This window comes from Macrotis lagotis, chromosome 5 (genome assembly GCF_037893015.1).
Source record: "Macrotis lagotis isolate mMagLag1 chromosome 5, bilby.v1.9.chrom.fasta, whole genome shotgun sequence".
Classification (NCBI taxonomy): Eukaryota; Metazoa; Chordata; class Mammalia; order Peramelemorphia; family Peramelidae; genus Macrotis; species Macrotis lagotis.
The window spans coordinates 211,709,522-211,720,690 of NC_133662.1; the positions used below are offsets into that span (position 1 = coordinate 211,709,522).

The following is an 11,169-nucleotide window of genomic DNA, read 5'->3' on the forward strand; positions in this document are numbered from 1 at the left end:
ACTCTCGGAGCCGGGCAGGGACCGCGCCGCCGCCGCCGCCGCCGTTCCCGACGGGTCAGAAAGGAGCGCGGGAGGGGCATCCCGGCGCCCCCCCCCCCGCCCCGGCCTTCTCCCCGCCCCCAGGGGCCTCCGATTGGTCCGGGGCCGGACTCCGATTGGTCCGGGGCCGGACTCGGGACGCCGGGACGCGGCGGCGTCACTTCCGCCCCGCTCCGCCATCTTGCTCCCAGGGGCAGTTGGCGGAAGAGATCGTGCTGCCCGGTCGCCCGCTCGCCCCGTTCCGGGAGTTGCTCTGGCCCGCGTCCCGGCTCCCAGCTTCGGCGTGGGGTTCCCTCCCCCAGCCCCCCCCCACCCCGCGTCGGCCGGGGCGGATCCGCGAGGGGGCCCCCCGCCGCCGGCCTTCCATGGAGTAGGCTCCCGGGCCGCCGCGCCGAGGAGCCAGAGCCAGAGGCCGAGCTCGGCCGCCCCCCCGCTCCCTCCGCCCCCTCCCTTCCTGCTGCTCCTTCCCGCCCTGCCCCCCGCCTTCCGCCGCAACATGGCGAACAACAGCCCGGCGCTGACGGGCGGCAACTCGCAGCCGCCGCCGCAGCACCAGGCGGCCGCCGCCGCGGCCCAGCAGCAGCAGTGCGGCGGCGGCGGCGGCGCCATCAAGCCCGCCGCCTCGGGCAAGCAGGGCAACGTGCTGCCGCTGTGGGGCAACGAGAAGACCATGAACCTGAACCCCATGATCCTGACCAACATCCTGTCGTCGCCCTACTTCAAGGTGCAGCTCTACGAGCTCAAGACCTACCACGAGGTGGTGGACGAGATCTACTTCAAGGTACGGGGCTCCGGGGCCGCGCGGGGGGGAGCGGAGCGCGGGGCCCGGCCGGCCGCCCCTCCGCCCCGCCGGCCGCAGGCTCTCGTGGCCGCGGCCGCCGCCGGGGCGGGGCGGGGCGGGGCCCCGGGGCCTCCCGGAGCCCCCCGGAGCCCCCCGGAGCCCCGGCGCGGGGGGCGGGCCGGGCAGGCGAGTTGAGGTAGCAGAGGATCGGCCGGGCCCTGGGCTTAGCGGCAGGGTCGGTGCTGGCTTGGCCGTGCCGGGGCCAGGCCCCGGCGCCTCCTCACTGCGCTCTTGTCTCAGTTCTTGTTTCGTTAGCAGGATTGACTCAGTCTTGCAGCGAGGCTCGGAGCAGCCCAGGGTCGCAGGTAGAGGTATGCACTATTAATCCTCCTCAATCGCCTTAAATGCATTTCCCCGGCTACAGGAACCACACTTAGGCTGGTCGCTGAACCCCCCTGGCCCTCGGGAGCTCGGCCTTCTGCCACTTGCGGGCCTCCTGAGGCTCCAGCGGATGCAGCAAAACAAGCTCCCGGCTAGGCCTAGCAGCCCCCCCCCCCCCCATATTTCTAAAAACGTACTTAATGGCTATTTTATTTAAGTCGGCGACTTGTAAAATCACTCTTAGGCATCCGTAGAAGTGTGCGTTTAGCGGAACGTTTCTATTTGTCTCAGCGGAGGGGATTGACCAGCAAGGTTTTTAACCTTCTATTTTCCTTAGTTTTTCCACTCAACAATGTTGCAGAAGCAAGCTAATAGTTACTTGACATTTTCAGAGATTCATGCGCTCGCTGAGAAGGGAATAATACATGGGCAGCTTTAGGGAGATGGAAGCAGTATGTTTTGCAGAGGTGATTTTTATTCTCTTTCTGAGAATAATGGATAGGTCTAGATTATTAATGGATTCGGTTATAGTTTTATATGCCAGAACTTTTTTTAAAAAAGTAATTTACAAGGTAAGCAGTTTTCTAATTGGGATATTACTGGGAAATAAGTGTGTGCTTTTAGCTTTATACAAGTGTAATTTTTTAAAATTGAAAATCGGATTATATAGCATTCCCTAGTATCCTGTTTTCATAATCCGTTCAGATGAATGCTAATAAGAATAGATATGATATATACTACATATGTATACATATGATATGTTTGTATATGTATATGTAGGTATAAAGCATGATGAGGAGATAGAAAAATGCAGGTCTGTATATTTTATAAATAATAAATTCCAAAGGTTCACTCTGACACTGATTGGAAAATTCATTTATAAAATTTAAAGTATGTATAATTATCAAAGGTCCCAATCACATGATCTTGGAAAGAAAGATTTGAAGCTATCATAGAATTTATGCTGGTCAGTATTTAACTGATCTCAGCATTCTTTGGGCAGAATAAAATAGTTTACACATTGGAGTAAGCTGCATGTTGTAATAGAAAAATCACTGATTTAGCATAAAGATGAATGTTGGTGATCCCTCTGCCACCAACTAACTTTGTGACCTTGAGCAAGTCACCTAACCTTTATGGTTCTTTTTTCTCTATGAAATAAAAAGATCATCAGTCCCCTCTTCCTACCCCCATGCGACAGACCCTAGGACTCCTTCCAGTTCAGATATCCTGTAAAGGTACTTTCTAGTGCTTTATAACAATAGATATTAATAATAGATTTGTATTAATAAATCAGCAAGAAAATATTTACAGTTAGATGTTGTTTAAGGTAAAGTTATTTAAAGTAAAAAATTATTTTCAAGGCAATGAATGATGAGCAAAAAGAAGCCTAGTACTTAAGTACTTAGGGTTGACATCAGTACCTTTAGAAGGACAAAGCCATTTACCTTTGAAGTTCAATGTGAGAAAGAAATAGTTCTTTTTCTATTAAACTTCTTGGGATGTGGCCTAATAGGGTTATTAACATTCTAATTTTCAATCTCTGGGAGAGAAAATGTTTTCAGAGTGTCTGCAATAGTAAGTGTTATGACATGGTTAGGAGTAATAAAGACTGACCAAAAATGAGTCCCATTACTACGATTTTATGTGATAGAATGTTTTATTACTTTAATCAAAACCTAGTATAAAAGTAGAATTAAATCTAGAGCATAATTAGTGAAGCTTAGAAAGTGTGATGGATTTGGATTCAGAGGATCTCTTGGTTCAAATCTTTCCTCTGTCATTACCTGTGTGTTTGAATAGATGACTTCTAAAGAAGGGAGAGACTTTACCAGTCCTATATCCATGATAATATCTTAAAACAGCCTTCACTTTATATGAAGCCCAAAGTATGTTTTTTCCCAAAGTTTGTTTATATTCTTATAAAATTTGTAATGTCTCTTAAATAGTTTAAAATGGCATGCTTTTGTGCTTTGTATTAAAGTCAGGGTTCTACTTTTAAGAAAGAGATTTGACTTGAAGCAAAACTTCCTCCGATAATACATATAAATTAGATCTTTTTTGAAAGGAAAAATATTTTAGATAAGTATTGGAAACTAATACTATAGACAACTGTAGATGAATTGAGAGAATCTGGAACTGGAATGTAAATTTTCACACATTGTAAATCTGTAGTCTGATCAGTAACACTGACAGTTTATACAGGGATGTATGGACGATTTTTTGCATGGGTACTTTCACTCCAGAAACTTGGAATTCTAATAAAGTTAATTTAGTTTCACTGTCATTGCCTAGGATTTAATTTGCTTTAAGAGCTCATTGTGACCCTGAAAAAAAGAACTTATTGGAGACTATTGTGTGGTCGCAATACATGGTGATGCAACAAATTCAAAGACGTTTACAAATTTAGTATATAATATTGAGTACAGAAATCTACCAGTCACAAAATTTTGGTCATATCTACTCTTCTAGGCTTATGAGCCTTATGCTCTACATACAGGCATTAAAAACTGAGCATTTTGTGCTTTTACTATTGCCCTACAATAAATAAATGGCTTGGCCCCCATGTATGTTGTTGGCATGTGAACGTTAGCAGAGCCACTTTAATAATTTGTTTTAAGCTATTTTTGTAAAGTCAAGTTTCTGTTGAGGATAGTCATTCTGGTATTTTTAAAATCAAACTTCTTCAGAGATATTATACTATATTCATAGCTGTAAAAGGAAGCACTTTTGTTCAGCCATAAAGTAGACACAGTTTCCAAAGACATTTGGAAGAGCTGCTATGTTAATTGTTTTGGTTTTCTTTTATCTCCACATTTAAGCTTAAACAATGAATGTTGTGATGGTTACCTTCTTGATATTTCCAGGTCACACATGTTGAACCGTGGGAAAAAGGAAGCAGAAAAACAGCAGGCCAGACAGGGATGTGCGGAGGGGTAAGTAGAAGTACGTGCATTCTTAAGTTTTTCTGTGTCTGATGACAGATTTCAAACTTGCATATTACAAATAAAACCTAGCTCTTTATATCAATTGACACATAGGTAGCAATTCTTAGAAGAGAAAAATCTGAATTTAAATTACCAATAAGGTCAGAAAATAAAGCAATATGACTTTTCCTCCCTCTTAGGTTTTTTTTTTTCCCCTTCTAAGATTGATACCTGCCATTATTACCTAGACCAGGGATTCTTAACCTTTTTTGTCTCATAGGCCCCTTTGGCAGTCTGGTATGGACTCTTCTCAGAGTAAGAAAATGTTTGTTGTCCATTCATGAATTAAAGAACTTCCAGATTTAGAAAGTAATGAAAGCTACATTGTAACTTTTTCCTCTTAAGCTTGCAAACCCTGAAATCTAGTCAAGATCCTAGGTTAAGAATCCCGATCTAGATAGGTGTTAACTATTGCTGCTTATTCTCTTATCTCCCTCCCTCCTTTCCCTCCCAAGGTTCGAGGTGTTGGCACAGGAGGAATTGTTTCTACCGCATTTTGCCTGTTATACAAGTTATTTACTTTGAAACTTACTCGAAAGCAAGTGATGGGTCTCATAACACATACAGATTCTCCGTATATTAGGGCCCTTGGATTTATGTATATAAGGTGAGCATTCACATATTATATTTGCCAGTCAGTGCATTATTGTTAAATGTCATATACATTTATAGTCTTTTGCAATTCTAGGTACACACAGCCCCCTACAGATCTCTGGGATTGGTTTGAATCCTTCCTTGATGATGAAGAGGTATGTCAACAAGGGTAATAATTTGTTTTCTTCCTGATTTCTATGTTGTTTTTTTAATCTTTTTATTGTAGACTTCCATTTATTTTAATTCTGAAATTATATCCTTTTTCTTAGAATATGATAGTTTGTTTTTTAAATCTTAGGTTAAATTCTTAAAAGTAGTTTTGTTACTTTGAAACTTATTACATATAACATAAATTGCCATCTCAGAGCACGTGAGAATAATAGGATTAAAATGTTGGAACTTAAAAATTTTATGTTTTGCTGCCCCTTGATAAACTTGAAGGTATTTTGCATTTTAATGGCCCTTATGCTTTGAAGTATAAATATTTGTCTAAGAAGTAATCTATCATTTTTAAGATAGTCCATGGTGATAGAATGATAGTCTTTGGAGATTCTAATTGCTGCTTTTAATAAAATTTCTTAAATTTCACTAGCCCCCATGCTTCTTTCTTGCAATAATAGCATGTTTAATGATTATAAAACCAGAGTTTAAAAAAAATTATGATTCTGCTAAGGACAAATCTTTAATTTTTTTTTAATTCTAATTTAGCATTTTATTCTAGATTGGGTTAAATGTACCTTGAAGTTATTTATTTGCCCTGGAAATCCTGACTACTTTAGCATTTAATAACTTGTGTGTGATTTTTTTTTTTTAACCTAGCAAATGGTGAGCTCTGGAAGAATTGAATGTTCAGTAAATAATTACTGAAGGAAGTTCCCTATGGTTCTACTATCATTCCTGTAGAGCAGCTTCCTGTTTTATCCATATGCTTCACTTTTTTACATCATCTATAATGGCCATGAACAAACTAACTTAAATTAGATAAGTCTTTTTGCAATTTACTTTTCCTGAATTCAAAAGAAAATGATCTCTTTCTCACTGAAATCTTTATATTTCCAGCCTTGCTCAAAATACTGCTTTAATGAGAACTTCTGTTTGTTTTTGCTTTTCTATGCATTTGAAGTGCCCATCAATAGATTTCAATGTTATTTTTTTGTTGTTGTTGCTGGATTGTGTATTTATTGAGTTGCCACAAGAAGGAGGAACCATAATCACAACCTCCGTGAGGCATCATTTCCCTTTTTTGATAACTATTTCAGTTTTAGTCTTTCCCTTTTTTTCCATTAAAAGGCATGGCCCTTTAACCTCAATAATCTGTTACTTCTACCTGTTGTTTCTGAATGCTTCTCTTAAATCTGTTTTTATTGTAAAAACATGTCTGAGGTGCTCTGTTTAAGCTAACTTGTTGTTTTCTTCTTTAGATATCTGCAGCGATTATATTTGGAAATACTGTATATCTGAACACTTAAATGTGTGTGAGTGCAAGCAGTTTTACCTTTAGCTCTTGTTTTCCTGTTCAGATAACAAATCTCACTTTCCTTGTGTGCTTGCACTATAGGTTTGGGACTGACAATAGCTGACTAACATGTCCTGAGCTGTGAGAGGGCATAGCAAGAAGGCCTTCATGCGGTAATGACCCTTTTCAGAGACAATGGTCATCATGGATTATGCGTTTCCAATTATTTGTTCATTTATTTATTTTTTACATAACTCTAAATTAGAAACCTCACTGCTTCATGGCAGTTGGTTTGCTATTGCTTCCAATTTTGTTAGGATTTCATTTTATATTAGAACTTTTTATGATCCATTTAGACAGGAATTACCCAAAGCAATCCATGTGTAGCTAGGACACGATGCTAGGATTGATTGTGTGCAATATGTGTCCACAAAATTACTTGGAGAAAATATATATACTTGAATTATGTGGGCTTTAAATTTAAGGCCAGAATGTTCCACATAGCTGAGTAATAAAAGACTTCTGCATTTTCCTGTTCACTGAGATCAGGCCCCTTTATAATCCAGGAGGCTGCAGGGTTTGTGTTCACCTGCATGCACACATTATGCCTTTAGTGTTTTAATTGTATCTTTGATTATCAAGTTAGAAAGGTATACACATTGGAATTTCTCTTAGAAATTTTTTTTTAAATACTTGAAATTTCAAAAATGGTGATAAATTTTGTAGTGCTCATTTATATGGTAAAAAATATATGGTTTTGACCGGTAGGGTGTCTTTCTTTGTGTTTTTGTAGGACCTGGATGTGAAGGCTGGTGGAGGCTGTGTAATGACCATTGGGGAAATGCTTCGTTCTTTTCTTACCAAATTAGAGTGGTTTTCTACCCTATTTCCAAGAATTCCTGTTCCAGTTCAGAAAAATATCGATCAACAAATTAAAACAAGACCTAGAAAAATCAAGAAGGATGGAAAGGAGGGAATTGAAGAAATAGACCGACATACTGAGCGTAGACGATCAAGGTATTTGTTTTTTTCAGAATTTACATTTGTCCTTTTAATTTAGCGTGTTGTTACAAAGCTAGATATACCTATAAAGCATTCATAGATACATGTCTATTCTCATAACTAATTTGTTACCTTCAACTCTTTTCCTGAAAATTGTTTTCTACTATGTTTCAAGGAACTGAGTAATTTTATGGCTTTTGAATATGAACAAGCAAGTACTTTTATGCAACTTCTTCTGAGACATGTTTATTTTAAATTGAGTAGTTTTGAGTGTGCTGAAAGGGCTTAATAATTAAAGGAACTCTGTGATGAATGTTTTAGGTATCTTTAATAGTTTATACAATAAACTTTATTATCTTTTTGAACTGTTAGGTCACCAAGAAGGTCATTAAGCCCAAGAAGGTCTCCAAGAAGATCCAGAAGTAGAAGCCATCATCGAGAAGGTCATGGGTCTTCTAGTTTTGACAGAGAACTAGAAAGAGAGAAGGAACGGCAGCGACTAGAACGTGAAGCCAAGGAGAGGGAAAAAGAAAGGAGAAGATCCCGAAGTATTGATCGTGGGTTAGAGCGCAGGCGGAGCAGGAGCAGGGAAAGGCACAGAAGTCGCAGTCGGAGTCGTGACAGAAAGGGAGATAGGAGGGACAGAGATCGTGAAAAAGAGAATGATAGAGGCCGGAGGAGAGATCGTGATTATGACAAAGAAAGAGGCAGTGAAAGAGAAAAAGAGAGGGAAAGGTCAAGAGAGCGGAGAAGTAGGAGTGAGGTAGAAGAGAAGAAGCATAAAGAGGACAAAGATGAAAAGAAGCACAGGGATGACAAAAAAGATTCCAAAAAAGAGAAAAAACATAGTAGAAGTAGAAGCAGGGAAAGAAAACATCGAAGTAGGAGCCGAAGTAGAAATACAGGAAAGCGCAGTAGAAGCCGAAGCAAAGAAAAGGCAAGTAAACATAAAAATGAGAGTAAAGAAAAAGCAAATAAGCGGAGCAGGAGTGGCAGTCGAGGAAGAACTGGCAGTGTTGAAAAGTCAAGAAAAAGGGAACATAGTCCCAGCAAAGAAAAATCCCGAAAACGTAGCAGAAGCAAAGAGCGTTCTCACAAACGAGAGCACAGTGATAGCAAGGACCAGTCTGAGAAACAGGATCGCCGGAGGAGCCAGAGTACAGAGCGTGAGAGCCAAGAAAAGCAGCATAAAAACAAAGATGAGACTGTGTGAAGTTTTTTGTTTTTTCTTTTCTTTTCTTTTCTTTTTTTGGTTTATTTTGTAAAAGTGGATCACATTGAATCCTATAAATGTTTGATTAAATCCTGCTTATTTTTCTTCCTTAAAGTTGAGATTGTGCAGTAGTTAATGCACTTTTCAACCTCTCAATATATAGGCTGCAGATTTTCATTTCCCATTTTGTGTAGGGAAGTGCCTTTGTAATCCCATTTATTGCATTGACGTTTCCATCCATTTGTTTAATTCATGATGCAACGATTGTTCTTGCATTTTTATTGTTTGGTTATTTCTGAAATGTACAGTCTGTACATATGTCCTGAAAATGTTTTAATTCCTTTGGCATGGTTTGCCATGTTGGTTAAATTTGTATAAGGCAATAAACTGCCACTAATTCTACTTTTGTTTTGTAGATGTGGGATTATGGTTTCTGTACTGAAGTTAGCATGGCTGTGCTTTGCATAATAGGAACTGAAGACTCAGGATGAGTCTTGAATGTGTATTATACAAATATTTATGTGCATACAGTTGTACATGAAGGCTAGGGTTAACTTTTTTGTTTGTTGTATCTTACCTTGGAAAGCTCTTTTAAAAATGTATAACATTTAGATTCCTGACAAAGCTTATTTTAGTGTGGATATTTGAGAGGTTATCAATTTCCGATGCAGGGGTATAAATAAGGCTGCAATTTATCCAGTGCTCCCTTTTTAGAGTACTACCTCAAAGGGACACACTGTTAGTAAGCCTGGAATTTATGCACCTCGTTTTGTTTTTCTTTTATTTTTAAAATTAGTTTGAAAAATTTCATGTCATGTAACCATTTTTTTCTTTAATACAGTCTCAGATATTTTTTTAAATATTGAAGGAAAAATCAATGCCAGCAGCCTAGCATTCTTGCAGCAACCCTACACTGATCTGTATGAGATGAGAGGGAGGAACAACCTGGTAATGAAACAGATTCAAGCCTCAAGCTTCCAAAGCATTTTTATAAGTGGAAAAGTATTTAAATTATGAGATACCTTGATAGTGTCCTTTTTTAAAAGTCATAGCGTTTTTTTTAATCAATACTGACAATTGCTGTTTGAGTTTGAGAACTTCATCTAGAAGAGAGGTGTATTAAAAGTAATGCTATAGTGCATTATTAAAGAATCATCAGTCAGCAGATTAATTAATAGGCTGTTCTTATGACATGTATACTGATTGAGGAGAACCATCATGAGTCTGGAATAAACACTGGATTAAATCCTTTATTTTGGGTGTTGACTTTTCCCCCATCTGTTTTCACAGACGTTCAAATGAGAATTTGTTATGGTGGATCACTGAAATTTAAGTGAAGTAAGCATTTAACTTTCTACAGTTTAGTGACCTTGCAGCAAACTAGATAAGGTGGCAAAGGAATTGAGAAGGAAAATATACCTAGAACTAAAAATTTGAAATAATTGTTTTCTGATACCATGTATTAACGTTTTTAGCTTTATTATCAGGTCCAAAATAAAGCAGTTGGGAATGTGAATGACAATAGGAGAGGATGCATAATACATTACTTAATTCATTGCTTCTGTCTCTTTCTCTATGCCCTCCTGATTTTTTTTAACTATACATGAAATCTAGGGGTTTTTTTTTTTTAATTTAGAACCTTAGTTTACCCATGGCTTTAAGAAGCCAGAGTAGTACAGTGACTGATTTTTAAATTACAAGTTAAATTTTTTAATTTTTTAATTTGATAAGTTCTACATATAATTATGTATAAAGTGTTCTGGTTATAGACACTAGGAAGAGACAAAGCAAATATGATTAGGTTAGGCTGTGTAGTCAAAAATCATGTCTGAATCAACCAAGGAAGTGTTTAATTTTTAGATTGACATCATCCAACCTTGAATACATCCTGTATCATTTCTCATTTGGAAAGTAGTAATTTTCAGTCATAAGGATGAATGACAAAGACAGTTTTGTCTTCAAAGTCATGTCTAACTTATTTAAATGTTAAGCTTGTATATAGTGTTTTGTACTTAAAGTCATATTAAGCGATTTTTCTATGTACTTCCATTTTATTAACTAATGTAACAGTGCTATTTTCACTATGGTATCTATAATGGAAAGAGCACAGAATCTCATGCAGAAAACTTGCATTTTAGGATATTATAAGACTGATAAAGTCAGTCTCTTTGGGCCCCATTTTTTAAAAAGTAGATTGAATGTGTATTGAATGGGCCAGATCTAAGTACCTTTCCTGCTTTAATATTTTGGGCATGTATATTTTGATAATATCAGGTATTTTGGATATCTACCAAAAAAATGTCACTCCAGTCATCACTCAGAGGTTAAGGCATTGACTAGTTGATAAAATTAATGATATTGGGGGGGATATTATCAATTATTAAGGAATCTGTTCATCTAAATTGGATATACTGAGTTACATATTTTCACTGGAGTCTGGAGTAAAGAAGCTTCTGCAATTTTCTGATGTAAAAAAACTAAGATGGGAAAGTTGTATGAGGAACTTCAAATAATTTGGAATAGGTAGATGGTAATACCATTCAGAAAAGCTAGTGGCATTTTAATTACAATTTCCATCAGGATCAATTTTCAGATTTTATTCTATAGGCCTAGAGTATATAATTCTGTTAGATTTTAGAATTCTTCAGGTTGGTGATAAAATAAGGAAAAGGAAATCTGAACGAGCAAGGTGGGAAAGAAAGTAACATTTATGTCA

General features: G+C 38.7%; 1 protein-coding gene across 1 annotated transcript; it reads left to right on the forward strand.

Annotated features, from left to right (window-relative positions):
- Positions 1 to 226: 226 nt before the first annotated feature.
- Positions 227 to 9,704, forward strand: PRPF38B (pre-mRNA processing factor 38B). Its single transcript, XM_074188315.1, has 6 exons — positions 227 to 820; positions 4,069 to 4,137; positions 4,644 to 4,795; positions 4,877 to 4,937; positions 7,032 to 7,255; positions 7,613 to 9,704. Exons 1-6 carry the CDS (start codon positions 536 to 538, stop codon positions 8,451 to 8,453), a joined length of 1,632 nt encoding a protein of 543 aa, XP_074044416.1. The 5' UTR covers positions 227 to 535; the 3' UTR covers positions 8,454 to 9,704.
- The last annotated feature ends 1,465 nt before the right edge of the window (positions 9,705 to 11,169 follow it).

Coding starts and splice junctions, on each gene's coding strand:
- PRPF38B (XM_074188315.1), top strand. CDS start 536: ATGGCGAACAACAGCCCGGCGCTGACGGGCGGCAACTCGCAGCCGCCG. Junction 821..4,068: donor TGGACGAGATCTACTTCAAG/GTACGGGGCTCC, acceptor TGATATTTCCAG/GTCACACATGTTGAACCGTG. Junction 4,138..4,643: donor AGACAGGGATGTGCGGAGGG/GTAAGTAGAAGT, acceptor TTCCCTCCCAAG/GTTCGAGGTGTTGGCACAGG.